General features: G+C 41.8%; 1 protein-coding gene and 1 long non-coding RNA gene across 2 annotated transcripts in view; both read right to left on the bottom strand.

Moving 5' to 3' along the window:
* Positions 1-11,715, bottom strand: part of LOC108281758 — a 35,001-nt gene extending 23,286 nt beyond the window's left edge. The window contains exons 1-2 of the long non-coding RNA XR_001816105.2: positions 11,314-11,715; positions 8,026-8,094 (exon numbers count right to left, since the gene is read on the bottom strand). This is a non-coding gene — a long non-coding RNA (uncharacterized LOC108281758). The remainder of the gene's footprint in view (positions 1-8,025; positions 8,095-11,313) is intronic.
* Positions 11,716-13,786: 2,071 nt separating this feature from the next.
* Positions 13,787-16,568, bottom strand: part of RPF2 (ribosome production factor 2 homolog) — a 47,644-nt gene continuing 44,862 nt past the window's right edge. Inside the window, exons 9-10 of the mRNA XM_017497445.2 lie at positions 14,863-15,007; positions 13,787-14,030 (exon numbers count right to left, since the gene is read on the bottom strand). Of these exons, the coding sequence (XP_017352934.1) occupies positions 13,851-14,030; positions 14,863-15,007 (325 nt within the window). The 3' untranslated portion in view covers positions 13,787-13,850. The remainder of the gene's footprint in view (positions 14,031-14,862; positions 15,008-16,568) is intronic.

Here is a 16,568-nt window from a genome sequence, read left to right as displayed (position 1 = left end):
GGCACGATCTTGGCTCACTGCAACCCCCGCCTCCCCAGGTTCAAGCGATTCTCCTGCCTCAGCCTCCTGAGTAGCTGGGATTATAGGCATGCACCACGCCTAGCTAATTTTTTGTATTTTAGTAGAGACTGGGTTTCACCATGTTGGCCAAGATGGTCTTGAACTCCTGACCTCATGATACGCCTGCCTTGGCCTCCCAAAGCACTGGGATTACCGGTGTGAACCACTGTGCCTGGTGTTTTCAAGTTTTTCTTGTCTTCTTGTAGAGCAGACTGGATTCTAGAATTCATCTCTTTTCCTCCAATATATGGTTACAACTCTCCAACTAAGAACAAGAACTGCTCTGTTTCCAAAGCCCTCTAAGCTGAAACTGGACAACTCACTGTAAATTTCAAGGAACACAAGTCATTCCTCATGTGTGGGCCACATGGAGTTAACCAAAACACCTGATGCCATAAGCAGAGACATTCAAACTGCAAACCAGGGAAAGAAGATGATAACTTCATGCTGTAAATAGCTTTTCCCAAGGTGTCAGCACAAGACTGTCTGTCATAATAAGATTCTTACCCCTCTGAACTTTTTTTTTTTCCCTATCTTTTTCACTTGGCATAGTCAGCAGCTCCTGCAGGTAATCTGATGAACTGTTGGATCTGTCCTGTCAAAATCCAAATCTTTACATAACCTAAGAGGTTATTTAGTCCATCTAGTGGGTAAATTTAGCAACATCCCTAACGTAACTGTTGTTTAAATTGTACTAGCGGTCCCTTTTATAGGGTTACACTTCAAGATCCACTTGTTCTCACTTCCTGCTTTAATTTAATCCAGTAACAGGATGCCAGATTTCCTACTAGCTGAGTAGGAGGAGTCTGTGCAAGTGATAACACTTCTTGTCGTACATGGATAGATACATTGGGTATTGCAGAGACTCAGCTGAAAAAATAAACAGTTTGCTTGGTTAAAACAAATGGCTTCCTCATCTGGCTCATTCTTTGATCTATTCAATTTTAGTTGGTTTGGTTCATGGGACTTTGGCCAAGGAGCTTCTGCCAAACTGTTGGTATGACCCTCCTCATAGTCGTAACAGCAGTCTCTCTGGTGTGCTATATTCTCTCAAAGGTTTCTTTTTTTTTTTTTTTCAATTGTACTTTAAGTCCTGGGGTACATGTGCAGATCTTGCAGGATTGTTGCATAGGTACACACATGCCATGGTAGTTTGCTGTCTCCATCCCCACATCACCTACATCAGGCATTTCTCCCAGTGTTATCCCTCCCCAAACGCCCCATACCCCGCTGTCCCTCCCCTACCCCCTACCCACCAACAGATCCCAGTGTGTGATGTTCCCCTCTCTGCACCCATGTGTTCTCATTGTTCAACACCTGCCTATGAGTGAGAACATGCGGTGTTTGGTTTTCTGTTCTTGTGTCAGTTTGCTGAGAATGATGGTTTCCAGATTCATGCATGTCCCTACAAAGGACACAAACTCATCATTTTTTATGGCTGCATAGTATTCCATGGTGTATATGTGCCACATTTTCTTTGTCCAGTCTATCATTGATGGGCATTTGGGTTGGTTCCAGATCTTTGCTATTGTAAACAGTGCCACAATGAACATATGTGTGCACGTGTCTTTACAATAGAATGATTTATAATCCTTTAAGTATATACTCAGTAATGGGATTGCCAGGATCAAATGGAATTTTTATTTCTAGATCCTTAAGGAATCGCCACACTGTCTTCTACAATGGTTGAACTAATTTACACTCCCACCAACAATGTAAAAGTGTTCCCATTTCTCCGCATCCTCTCCAGCTACTGTTGTCTCCAGATATTTTAATGGCATAACGATGGCAACAGTAGACACAGAGGACCGACTACTAGTGGGGAGGGAGCAAGGAATCGAAGGGTTCAAAAATTGTTGGGTACTGTGCTCAATACCTAGATGATGGGATCAATCATACCCCAAACCTCAGCATCATGCAATATGTCCAGGTAACAAACCTGTACGTGTGCCCCCATTATCTAAGTTAGAAAGGAAAAAGAAATACAAATATTGTAAAGACCCACAGAAGTCCCCTTGTACCTGCTCCCATCATTAGCCCTTGCCCAAGGGTTCACAACTAGGTGCCCTGCCTTTTTTTTTTTTTTTTTTTTTTTTTTTTTTTTAAGACACGTTCTTACTCTTGCCCAGGCTGGAGTACAGTGGTATGATCACAGCACACTGCAGCCTCAATCTCCCAGGCTTGGGTGATTCTCCCACCTCAGCATTCCTAGTAGCTGGGACTGCAGGCACGTGCCACCGCCCCTGGCTAATATTTTACAACAGAGGTCTTGCCTGTTGCCCAGGCTGGTCTTGAACTCCTGGGCTCAAGCAATCCTCCTGCTTCAGGCTCCCAAAGTGCTGGAATTACAGGTGTGAGCCATTGCATCTGGCCTGCCCTGCTCTTTAAAATCAATGTTATATGTAAGCAGTTTCTTGCGTCATTCATTAGTTATTTTTTTAAACACATTTTTGATGGCTACATAATATTTGAATATGTGGATATGTTATTTATTTTAGTCATTCTATTGTTGGGCATTATTGGCATTTCCTATTGACACTGTAAATAATATGATAAGCACAATCTTTTTTGGAAAGTATTTTCACAGGATATTTTCAGTTGATAGTTAAAATATCCCATAAACTGTCGAGGCACCGTGGCCAGCACTTTGGGAGGCCAAGGCGGGTGGATCACAGGTCAGGAGTTCAAGACCAGCCTGGCCAAGATGGTGAAATCCTGTCTCGAAAAAAATAAAAATAAAAATAAATATCCCATAAACTGAATAGTGCAGGTGCTATTTTATACAATTTCCAGTCGAGGAAGTAGAGGCTTGAATTAAGTAATCTTGTCCAACGTTATACAACATAAAGAGGTAAATGTGGACCTAGAACTCATGTCTTCTAATTCCTAGTTTAGTGGATTCTCAGCAATATGTCTTAAGTGCCACACAGTATTAGCTCCCACTTACAAGTGAGAAGGTGTGGTATTTGGTTTTCTGTTCCTTTACATTAATTCACTCAGGATATTTTCATTTCTTGATCTGGATAATGACTATGCAAGTGTGTTCACTTGGTAAAAATTCATTGTTTTGCTCATCTGAACACTTCCATACATGTAGGTTTTAGTTATATATATATATACACACACACACACACACACACACACACGTATGTCTATTAAAGAATAAAACAGCAGAACTCAAAATAAGACCACAGTTTTGTTATTTATTTATTTACTGTGACAGAGTCTCACTTCCTGTTGCCTCCACTGTTCAAGCTATTCTCCTTCCTCAGCCTCCCAAGTAGCTGGAACTACAGGCACATGCCACCAAGCTTGACTAATTTTTGTATTTTTAGTATAGATGGGGTTTTGCCATGTTGGCCAGGCTGGTCTCAAACTCCTGACCTCAAGTAATCTGCCTGCCTTGGCCTCCCAAAGCGCTGGGATTACAGGCATGAGCCACTGTGCCTGACCCCATAGTTTTATTTTTAAATTCTGGGTTTTTTAAGATATATATTTTAAATATTTTTTAGAGACAGTGTATTGCTGTCACCTAGGCTGGAGTGCAGTGGTGAAATCATAGTTTACTGCAGCCTCAGACTCCTGGACTCCAATGATCTTTCTGCCTCAGTCTCCAGAGTAGCTAGGAATATAGGCATGTACCACTATGACTGGCTAACTTTCTAAATTTTTTGTAGAGACAGGATACCATTATTAACATTTTGCTGTATTTCTTACCACTTTAAAAAAATGCATAGTTTTAAGTTGGGTGTGGTGGTGCGCCTGTAGTCCCCGTGTAACTGCCCAACAAGTTCACCTTGCCGCTACCTAGACGGAGCCAATTTATTGAGACAGGGGAATTGCAATGGAGGAGGCTCAGGAGTTCAAGACCAGCCTGGGCAGCATGGCAAGACCTCTGTTGTAAAAAATTAGCCAGGCAGTGGCACGTGCCTGCAGTCCCAGCTACTAGGAATGCTGAGGTGGGAGGATCACCTAAGCCTGGGAGATTGAGGCTACAGTGTGCTGTGATCATGCCACTGTACTCCAGCCTGGGTGAGAGTGAGAACCTGTCTTTAAAAAACATAAAGGGCATATTGTATGCCCTTCAGTTGTATGTTGCCTGGGCTAGTCCTGAACTTCTGGCTGCAAGCAATACTCCTGAAATTACAGGCATGAGCTGCTGTGCCTGGTCCTATTTTTATTTTTTTAGAGACAGGATCTTGCTATGTTACATAGGCTAGAGTATAGTGGCTATTCACAGGCATGAATATAGCATACTACAGCCACCTGGGCTTAAGGGACCCTCCTGCTCCAGTCTCCTGAGTAGCTGGTGAAATCACCTTTGCAAAAGTTGTAACTGAGGAAATTATGACAGTGAAAAAAATCAGACCTGACTCCATCTTGCTTCTAACCTTTAAGCTGTCCTTGTTCATCCCTGGGTGTAGGCTGAACTAACTTTTGGGAAGGAATTCAGTTCATGGTTTGACTCTAAAACAAAACTGGTATTAGCTCCCTTCTTGCCTATGGATCCCCTTCTTGCCTAGGGATGCTCTTCTTGCCTGGGGACCCCCTTCTTGCCTGGGGACCCCCTTCTTGCCTGGGGACCAGTCTGCCATTGTGAGACTAACAAATTAGCTACAAGATTAGAAATTGGTCTAAGCCTCCCCAAATTGCTCCTGGGGCTAACATCACTATTGTAAAACCTAAGATCAGTACTTGAGATATTTTGCAGACCCTGCACTGGATGGATCGGCTGACACCACAAGACCAGTAATCTGGCTCAGTCAGTTCTGCCATCCCACCCAGCAACAGAAGAGAGCAAGAAAAACTCACTTCGACCCCCTAGGAGTCCACCTCCAATCTGCCAACACTCCCCACTTCCTAAGCCCCTACCCGCCAAATTATCTTTAAAAACTCTGATCCCCAAATGCTCAGGGAGACTGATTTGGGTAATAATAAAATTCTGGTCTCCTGCACAGCCAGTTCTGCATGAATTAGTCTTACTCTGCAATTCCCCTGTACTGATAAATCGGCTCTGTCTAAGCAGCTGGCACCGTGAACCCGTTGGACAGTTACACTGGGTCTACAGGCGCACCACCCCACCCAGCTTAAAACTGTGTATTTTTTTTTAAGTAGTAAGAAATACAGCAAAATGTTAATAATGGTATCTCTGGGTAGTGAGATTACAGGTGACTTATTTTCATCTTTGCAACTTTCCCATTGATTATCAGAAAAAATTGTTTTTGTGTTTGTTTTAATCAGAAACAATATTCCTTGTACTTGAAAGAAAATGCTTGGCCTGGCATGGTGGCTCAGGCCTGTAATCCCAGCACTTTGGGAGGCTGAGGCGGGCAGATCACCTGAGGTCAGGAGTTCCTGGCCAACATGGTGAAATCCCGTCTCTACTAAAAATTCAAAAATTAGCTGGGCGTGGTGACAGGTGCCTGTAATCCTAGTTACTCAGGAGGCTAAGGCAGGAGAATCACTCGAACCGAGGAGGTGGAGGTTGCAGTGAGTGGAGATCTGAACCACTGCACTCCAGCCTGGAGCGACAGAACAGGACTCTGTCTCAAAAAAAAAAAAAAAAAAAAAAAAACAGAGAGAGAGAAAATGCTTTCTTAATTGTAAACATATACAGCGTCAGTTGTTATTCTATCCCAATGCCTGAAGCATAATAATGCTTGATAAATGTGGAGTGAATGGTTTTTGCCCTGTGAAAGTTGATCAATAAGAACTGGGTTGGCTGGGCATGGTGGCTCACGCCTGTAATCCCAGCACTTTGGGAGGCCAAGGCAGGCAGATCACGAGGTCAAGAGATCGAGACCATCCTGGCCAACATGGTGAAACCCCATCTCTATTTAAAAATACAAAAATTAGCTGGGTGCAGTGGCGCGCACCTGTAGTCCCAGCTACTCGGGAGGCTGAGGCAGAAGAATTGCTTGAACCCAGGGGGCGGAGATTGCAGTGAGCCAAGATTGTGCCATTGCACTTCAGCCTGGCGCCTGGCGACACAGCAAGGCTCTGTCTCAAAAAAAAAAAAGAGCTGGGTCATTCTTATCAGATCCAACTAAAACAGAGTTAAGAAGCCAAGAGGAAAAAGCACTCAGGGTACAAAACATTGCTATAAGACTATCATGATATAAACATGATATAAGAATATCATTTATTTGTAAGCCTGGCTGCTGAAACTGCTTGTTGTAAGCCTAAACCAGTTTTATCTACAGCTTCTGAGATAACTTGCTACAATTCTAGGACTCATTTTGCCCTCTGCTGTCACTCACCAATCAGAGCTTGCCAGCTCCCCAAACCCATACTAGTGCCAACAAACTTTCTCAAAGAGCAATATATAACATTTCTCCTATTTAATAAATCCTCTGGCCTTTTCTTTGTTCTTCAGACATTCCGAAGGCCACTCAGTCTGCATGTATGCCCCAACTTATAATTCTGAAACCGCTCCCATAGGGTTAACAAGAATTGCATGCCAAGTCCTGACCAGAAATGTATATAATTTAGCATAAATCAGGCTGCACCTTGGCCCACTCCTTGTTGCTAAGTCACATAGCACGAGATACTGACCATCTGCATCCCTGACATCAGGATCATAAGTCTAAGAATTGACTTGCGTGCCCATTGTTCCTTCAGATAGGATCTGGAATCATAACACTTTTGTTTAAGGATCACTTAAAATGTTTTTCAGGGACAGGTGTGGTGGTGAGAGCCTGAAATCCCAGCACTTTGGGAGGCCAAGGAGAGAGGACTGCTTGAGGCGAAGAGTTCAGTCAGCTTGGGGAACACAGTGAGACTCCATATCTACCTACAAAAATATTAAAAAATTAGCTGGCTCTGGTGGTGTCCACCTGTAGTTCTAGCTATTTGGGAGGCTGAGTTTGGAGGACTGCCTGAGCCCAAGGAATTCGAGGTTGCAGTGAGCTATAATCAGACTGGGTGACAGAGCAAGCCCTGTCTCAAAAAACAAAAACAAACAGAAGATATTTCTCAGACCCTGAGATACAACTGATGAAACAAAACAACTGATGAAAACCAGGTTGAAGATCCCACCAGAGGAAGGAGATCAGCATGAAAATATTTTCTTCATCTCCCTGTCCTATGACTTCACCCTGTACTCTTTGATCAATTAACAATCTCCAAAACCCTGAATACTCCTACCCTCAAATTCGCGAGTTGTATCTGAGGTTTCTTCCCAACTCCTTGTTCAGATTTCTTTCTTTTCGCTTTTTTTCTCTTGAGACAGGGTCTCACTCTGTCATCCAGGCTGGAGCACAGTGGTGAGATCTCAGCTCACTGCAACCTCCACCTTCTGAGTTGGAGTGATTCTCCTACCTCAGCCTCCTGAGTAGCTGCACTACAGTGCCCGGCTAATTTTTGTATTTTTAGCAGACAGGATTTCGCCATGTTGGGCAGGCTGTTATTGAACTTCTGAGCATAAGCGATCCATCCAGCTAGTCCTCCCAAAGTGCTGGGATTACAGGTGTGAGCCACCATGCCTGGCCTCCTGGTTCAAATTTCTATGATTCTTCTTTCTCTGCTGCAACCTGGTGTCTCAGCTTATTGACTTGCTGTGTGCCTCAGGCAACGAATTTATTATGGTTACAATTCTTTCTCCCAAGTAAAACAAATTTAGAGATTCATCTAGAATCTAGATTTGACTTCAACACTTTAGCTACCAGGAAAGCATCTGTTTTAAAAAAGGAAATGGGTTAACACTCTTAGCTTTAAGGGATCCTCGGCTGGCTCCTAGCAATGACTATTTCCAATTCTGAGAAAGAACTCATGAGCTCTTATTACTTACCTAACGATTCTTCTTATAATTTTGCCAGAGTCAAAAGTAGAAGACATCTGTCACCAGTTCTCTGCCTCATTCTACATCCCCACAGTTCCTTCAAGATTAACTGAATGCGCATGTTGGGGATGGAGACTCAAAGTTATTTCAAGCAGCCAGGAATTTCCATGCCATATGTCACCCACCTTGAGGTTAGGATGAAATTACTTTCGGGAGCCCCACTTCTCATTCATGATGGTTACTTCTCTCATTTTCTAAGAACGGAGATAACATGGGAATTTCATCAGTCAGTATTATACCAGTTGACTTATCAGGTTCCCTTTTGAAGTTCTTTGTCATACTGCTACTGCTACTAACACAAAACAAAGCCACACTGATTGCCCTTTGCCTGTCTTGAGTCTGCAAACATTTTCCTACTCCCCTTAGAGAATCATATTACTAATTGGTGTTGCCCATGGTTTTATGTCCTTTTAAATCTCAGCTGAGCTCTCAGAGTATAGCAGGAGAGGGTTGTGTCGTCTTTTTTTTTTTTTTTGATAGAGTTTTTCTCACCCTCGGGTGTTTTGCTTCCCCATGTGTGGTTTCTTTCAATGCGGCACTCCTTTCCACAATGCTGCCCTGTCTGCCACTCCCACATGCTCTCCCGCCCATATGGTGATGCTGCCACTTGAGCTTTATTGATGGATTTTTCAAGATTCTGTCCAATCCTTCCCCAAGGTCCCCCTTAATGGAGGAAGGTGCTGGGGGTAAAATTCAAAACATATTTGTGGCGTTGACTAGCTTTGACTGGGGATCCAAATGGAAGAAATGGGGCCTCCTGGGGACAGTATCTCATGCTCTTTCTCTCAGTGCCATAAACCCAGAGGTACCCCTGAAAGTCTGAGCCGGAGGTGCTGTTGCAGGTGATATCATCTAAACTCTCTAATCAGTCAAGTCGCTATGCCATTTGCTTTGTCAGTTAAGTGACTCAGGGGAAATCAGGTAGGAGAGTGGGAAAATAAACTGTTTGCTCAAGCTGATAAATGTGAATCTTCAAACTCTATTTCAAATGCAGAAATTATATAGGCTGTGCTTTGCCTTTCAGGAACCTCTTTCAGAGCTCGTGTACAGTGTGTAAGAGGGACAGAGGGAGTTACCAGAACACACGCTGGACTTTAGCCCGGCTCTAACTCTGCTTGCAGGTGCCTTCTCCTACCAATGATGATTTAGTGTCCACAGATGGTGCCTGTGCAGCCCTGTTTCCAGCTGGGTGGGAGGGCATGCTTCACAGAGCCAACACCTGCCACTCTGCTTCTGTCTGAGCCCTCAGAAGCCTGGTTTTCAGTTTAAGGAATCAATCCCAATCCAGGCAAGCACTTATAGCTCAGGGCGTTGATCTTTTCTTGGCAAAAGCCCTAACTGCTGAGTTCTAGATACTTTGCCATTTCTCGCTTATCTGCCTTCTTTCATACAAGCTCAGCTTGTATGAAACCAGAACTAGCATTTTCTCCCTGTTTGGAACCCACTTTCTCATTCCTTGAGTGTGTGTGAGAGGAATGGGGGTGGGAGTGAGACGGGTTGGGGAAGGAAGGACAGAAGTTTAATGGAAAAACAAGAACAGAATCAAAGCGCATTTATGGGCTGGACACTGTGGCTCACACCTGTAATCTCAATGCCCTGGAAAGCTGCGGCGGGAGGACTGCTTGAGGCCAGGAGTTCAAGACCAGCCTGGGCAACATAGTGAAACACTGTCTCACAAAAAAATACAAACAAAAAAACTAGCCCAGCTGTGGTAGCACCTGCCGGTGGTCCCAAGTGCTTGGGAAGCTGAGGCAAGGGGATTGTTTGAGCCCAGCTGCAGTGAGCTATGACTGTACCACTGCACCCTAGCCTGTGCAACAGAATGACACCTGGTTCCTAATAAATAAAATGTATTTATGCTATATTTAAAAAATTTTTCTCAGCTGGGCACAGTGGCACACGTGTGTAATCCCAGCACTTTGGGAGGCTGAGGCAGGCGGATCACCTGAGGTCAGGACTTTGAGACCAGCCTGGCCAACATGGTGAAATGCTGTCTCTACTAAAAATACAAAAATTAGCTAAGTGTGGTACGCATGCCTGTAATCCCAGCTACTTGGGAGGCCGAGGCACAAGAGTCACCTGAACTCAGGAGGCGGAGGTTGCAGTGAGCCGAGGATCGCATCACTGCACTCCAGCCTGGGTGACAGAGTGAGATTCTGTCTCCAAAAAAATAATAACAAAATAAAAACTTTTTCCCAAAGAGCTCTGAAATGGAAAAAGAGTACAGAATAGCTTCAATTCAATGATGGCAAAATAAAAATTTCTACCATAGTCTAACTGGCACACTCTGGATGATACAGGAAACACAATGACATCCTTGCTGTTTTTAAATGAGCAGCTTGAATTGTTGGTATGAGACGCAAACAATTAACATCTAAATGCAAGCAAGCTAATTTTCTTCTCACAGCTAGCATGCACCTTAAGTCAGCAAGCCCATTTTAACTTCTTGTTCTGAATAGCTTCTTTCAATGAAATGGAACAGTATTCTAAATAATTTCATAATGTATGTATACTAGGATGAATTTGTCTTAAGTGCAGTTATGTTTTGACTATTTCCAAGTAAAAGTGCATTAAGAACATAATGAAGCCTGTATTTTTTGCACTGTCTCTTAATTTTATGGTGGACAAAGCACCAACTTCTGAAATTCAATAAAAGCAAACCTCCCTTTGTTGTTCAGATATTAGCAATGGCTTTAGTAGTTTTAACTTCTTCCATTTTAAAGCCTTCCTTTCTTGGCCTGAAATAGCCAAAAATATAAAGGAAAGAGATCGTAAGTAGCTAATCAGATAAATGAAAACTGACTTTAAGCTAAGTTTTATTTCCTCTTTCTTTTCTTGAATTAGGTAGTAACATCTCTACTTTGGATTATGTTCAATAACAAAAAAAAAACAACAACAACACTTAAAAAAAAAAACCCAAATTCCATGAAATAATAAATAGCTTATAATAGTATTAATATTCAAGAAAAAAATATAAGAAGTTTGGTATTTAAAACAAAACAAAAAAACCAAACTGCCTTCCTCATCTACCAAAATACAACATTAAGTAAAACTTAAAACAGGCAATTTACCACCTCCATTGAAATGAATACATGGTCTCTAATTTGTATATGTTGTATTCTAAATTAAGGACAACTGAAAATTAAGATGTGCTTTCCACAAAAAGTGATATAAATGGTGGCTCAAGAGTTAACAGATGGTTCAACACTACAAGTCTTCTCAATAAAGCCTTTGTTAAACTTCAGTAATAGATATAGTATTTCTATAAGCAAAGCAAAAGCATTCCAATACTTATTAGGTTCTCTATCATCAGACATAGAAACGATCTAGAAAATAGAGATGTGTTGCTAAATCTCAAACAAGCGGGTTACTGATTAAAACAGATAAAAACACCCTTGAGACATCTCACATACAGAAAACATGGCCGTCTCTGGGTTGATTGACTGATTTTCCAGAAGTGCTGGGGTAGGTCTTCCTGATAGAGAGGTCCTGTAAGCGGCAGATGAGGAGGACCCACTGCTTTGCCTACCAGTGAGGAGTGAGGCTTTGGGGAAGGACTATGCATCCATCACTCCTGATGTTCTTTTCATGGCTCCGCTTCTCCTCAGCTATTGTCCATCTACCTGTAGATGGCAGCAAATAAATTATTTTAGCCCTTTCTTCTCATTTAGATATAAAGTGCAAATGCCTGATTCAGATACAAGACTGTATGGTCTTTGATTAAATGTATAATCAAACAAAAACCAAACACCGCATGTTCTCACTCATAAGTGGGTGTTGAACAATGAGAACACATGGACACAGGAAGGGGAACATCACACACTGGGGCCCATCAAGGGGTGGGAGGCTAGAGGAGGGATAGCAGGGGGTGGGGAAGGATAACATTAGGAGAAATATCTAATGTAGATGACAGAGGGATGGATGCAGCAAATCTCCATGGCATGTGTATACCTATGTAACAAACCTGCACGTTCTGCACATGTACCTTAGAACATTTTAAGTATAATAAAGAAAAGTATAATCAAACAAAAAGTACAAAAGATACCAGCTCCCTCATTTTTCCGGCAAGAGATAACAGCCATCTGGAGAGGACTAGGGAAAGCTAAGGAATGGATTCACAAGAGAAGGGGAAGGGTAGAGGTAAAGCCGAGGTTTGAATTTTTGCTTAGTGCCAGCATTGTTCTGTAGCCAAGCAAGCTTAGATAAATGCATGCACACACAGGCATGGAGGAGCTCTCCAACATGGAATTGAAGTGAAACCCTGTCTCTATTAAATATACAAAAAATTAGCCAGGCATGGTGGTGGGCACCTGTAATCCCAGCTACTGGGGAGGCTTGAGACAGAAGAATCATTTGAACCTGGGAGGTGGAGGTTGTAGTGAACTGAGATCATGCCACTGCACTCCAGCCTGAGCCACAGAGCAAGACTTTGTCTCAAAAAACAACAAAAATAAAAGCATTGCTACTTCATGTAACAAATTATGATTTGCACGTCTACTTTTACAACATAACTGGCACTTGCATAAAGGAGATTCTTTGTCAGGGACTGAATTAAGGAACTTAACACCCTATTCTGGAAAAACAAGTATGCAATACTAGTAGGAGGAAGAAGTCTATTTTCCTAGGCACAGGGCCTATCTTCAAGAAACTTTCAAAACAGGTAGTTAGGCTTTGGCTGGCTTCTACACCATCTGCAAACGCCCAGGCTCTTCATGCAACCTTTAGTTACCTAGGGCTACCCAGTACCCTAAAGTGCCTTGCGCCTTAAAACTAACCTATTTCCTCCTTTTTCATTTCTACCCCTATAAAAACTACCTCTCTGGCTGGGTACAGTGGCTCATGCCTGTAATCCCAGCACTTTGGGAGGCCGTTGCGGGTGGATCACAAGGTCAGGATATCAAGATCATCCTGGCTAACACAATGAAACCCCATCTCTATGTAAAAAATACAAAAAGTTAGCCAGGCATGATGGCAAGTGCCTGCAGTCCCAGCTACTCAGGAGGCTGAAGCAGGAGAATCGCTTGAACCCAGGAGGCAGGGGTTGCAGTGAGCTGAGATCGTGCCACCGCACTCCAGCCTGGGCGACAGGAGCAAGACTCCATCTCAAAAAAAAAACAAAAAAAACAACAAACCTTCTTTTCTACCAAGCCAGGCACAGTGGACTGCCAGGCACAGTGGACTAACATCTGTGGTTCCTGTGGTTCCAGTGAGGCGGGAGGATCACCTGAGCCCAGGAATTCGAGACAGCAATTAGCTGATTGTGCCACCACACTCCACCCTAGGTGACAGAACAAGACCCCACCTCTTAAAAACAACAAACAAACCAAAAAACACAGGCTTCCTCTCAGAGAAACAGGGTGGGGCTCTACTTAGTAGAAGAGTCTCTTACAACAATCTGGGTAATGTATCAATAATTAGATAGTAAACGCCCCTCTCAGAGATATATATTTTCAGACACAAAGTTTAAAATCTCAAATGTCAACTGGTGGTAGGATTTCAGGCAAAATAACAGAAAAGTAAAAAATAAAAATGGGGTTGTAGATCTATGCTGGGAGAAGAGGTTAATTCTCTAGGTAGTTCATATTAAGAGTGTGTACACAGCCCCTGTGGGTCATTTCTGCTTTATGTGGCTTTCTTTAGCTAAGGACAGAAATTCAAAAAAATCCCAATGGTTGGAGAGCCTCCTCACCCATCCATCCTCCAAGCGAGAAAGAAGAATCTGTGGAGGGCAGGGGATATCACAAGAGAAAATGGCACACCAGGGTGTAATATCTCAAGTAAGAGGCTTACTTTACACTTAATACTAGTATATTACGTTCATAATAATATATAGTAAAATTATTATGTTATTAAAATATACAATAAGATCTTGTAAGAAACTCTGAATGGATTGGCGCTTGACAATTCTCAAGTAGAACACAATGAAACAGCAGTGATTGGCTAAGTTCCATCAATTTTTTTTAATTCTTTTTGACTTTTTCTCCTGGTCTTCTGTTATCCTTTCTGCAGGTCGCTTCTTCAACCCCTTCATTTTCCTGGTTTGTAGTTTGCTTAGGTCTTGCTTCTGCATATGAATCCTTCCATAAGTTGTGCCAAAAGTATCATGGGAGATATTTTTCTTCTTCTTTGGCTATGATAAAAGAATATGTATATATTTAATGTCCTTGTACTATAATGAGCCAGTAAAAACCTAGTCTGTAACAACTATCTTAGTAGCAATTTCTACTAGTGCCTACCCCTTCAATGACACAGAATGTATAGCCTTGTACACCTTTCTTCTCAAACTTAAGTGTGCATATTCTGTTATGCCAGCCAAAATAAATAAATAAATAAATTTTTAAAAACTTAAGTGTGCATACAAATCACTTGGGATCTTGCTAAAATACAGATCCTAATTCAGTAGGTCTGGGGTAGGGCCTGATACTCTGCACAATTCCCAGGTGAACTGCCAGATCACACTTTAAAAAATAAAACTATAGACTACACTAACCACTGCCACACGAGAGAATATCCTGTATTTAGCTTAAGGAGTTGTGACTATTATTTCAATTTTTACTGGCATTTTAGAGATTACATTTCTACTTGTCTTTTAAAACTACTTAAAAAGTCAAAACACATTTTATACACATATGGTTTATATACCCTGTGCTCTAAATCCCCAGTCTTCACAGTGTCCCAAACAACTCTTTTTTTTGCTGAAAACAGCAGTCTTGACTATCGGAAAGCACTCAGCCAAACCTCATGCCTGGGTTTTGCAACTCTTTTTTATTATCCCTTATTGTTGGCTTATTTGGTTCTCTCTCCTTTCCCTGGCTCTGAGAGTCCTAGTTTAATCTATTTTGTTGATTTCTTTATGTATGTCCTTGCCTTTTCGTATAATATGCCACAAATTCTTTTTGGAAAGAAAAAAGATTAAAGTAGAATATACAAATAAATATGGCACCAAGCTCTAAGTCACATACCTTGAGAGCTTTTGGCATTTTCATAGATAATTTATAAAGGTCATCCGATGCCAGGTGTGTCCTCCGCAGAACCAGATCCAATGAGGGTCCCATCTCTTCCAATTCAATCCGTGGTGTTCGGCAACCAGATTTTTTCAACAGCAGCCTTTAGGAAATAGGAAAAAAGAAATGTTGCTTTGACTTTCATAAAAGTCCTCCCCATCAAATATTTTTTGTTCGGGAGATTTACAGTTCCATCAAATGATATAAAATGTTTAGAAAGACTTACTTAAATACTTCATACATTCAAGCCAAGTGTATCCTTTGTTTCACTTATTTTTATAAATCTTTTATCCCTTTCTGAGCTAAAGGGTCACACAAATATCAAACAAATTTTAAGAATTGTTTTCCCATTGAGTTAGTTTGCTTATTTCTAAAAATTAGAAATAAAATTATACAATATTGTTGAGAAACAGCAAGTGAGACATAAATTTCTTCTCAGAAATGAAATGAAATCCTTTCATTTGACTTCATCTTACTCATAGATTTATGTAAGTATAAATAATTTTAATCGGCTTTCTCTTTGAAACTGTATGTTTACATGAATAACAAGTTCTTATCTAAGACTGCAGGAATTAAACCAACCCATTCAGAATCAACTTTTCCTCATAGCACAGACATATACTAACTTCCTTACATTGAAGTGAGCTTTAAAATCTTAAAATAACAAAACCACAACTTTCTGTATACCCTATGTCTAAATGGCTCTGGATCTGGAAACACTGGTGGAGGGGAACTGGGGAGTACAGGCAGGATAAAGTGATGGTGGAGTGGCCAGATGCAGTGGCTCACACCTGTAATCCCAGCACTTTGGGAGGCCAAGGCGGACAGATCACCTGAGGTCAGGAGTTCAAGACCAGCCTGGTCAACATGGTGAAACCCCGTCTCTACTAAAAATGCAAAAATTAGCTGGGCCTGTAATCCTAGCTACTCAGGAGATTGAGGCAGGAGAACTGCTTGAACCCAGGAGATGGAGGTTGTAGTAAGCCAAGATCGCGCCTCTACACTCCAGCCTGGGTGACAGAGCAAGACTCCACATTCAAAAAAAAAAAAAGTGATGGCAGAGTGAGGAAGAAGGGTGACTTGCAAATTCCTTTTGTGAATGGTACCACAAGAACAGCTGAATGAGCTGAAGATTATATTCAATTTGTTACCGTAGCCAAGTCTCTACAGGGTTGACTGAATGACAATGTTTATAAGAGATGAGCCTTTTCACACAAAAGCTGGAGTGCTAGAAAGGCAACAGGTGACACGAAAGAAGAGAATGAACAGAAGAGGAAAGCACTGTTAAGGAATACCCAAGAGAACAGCCAACAAGAGAAAGCAGAAATGAATGTGCAAAAGCCCGTTAACAGCCCTCAGGGCCCTAAATGCATCACAGGCAGGCAGCTTAGGGCTGAGATCAGCCCGGAGAAGCACATGTACTAGCTACAGGAAGAGTTATAGTAATAGATATGCTATATTAAACACAGTGCAAGTTGAGTAACCCTTACCCAAAATGCTTAGGACTAGAAGTGTTCCAGATTTTTTTGAGTTTTGGAATATTTGCATTATACCACTTGAGCATCCCTAATCTGAAACTCCAAAATTGGAAACGCTTTGGAGAATTTCCTTTGAGTGTCATGTTGACACTCAAAAAGCTTCAGATTTTGGAACAGCTCGTATTT

This window comes from Cebus imitator, unplaced genomic scaffold (genome assembly GCF_001604975.1).
Source record: "Cebus imitator isolate Cc_AM_T3 unplaced genomic scaffold, Cebus_imitator-1.0 Scaffold231, whole genome shotgun sequence".
NCBI lineage: Eukaryota > Metazoa > Chordata > Mammalia > Primates > Cebidae > Cebus > Cebus imitator.
This window is presented reverse-complemented; position numbering and strand designations above follow the sequence as displayed.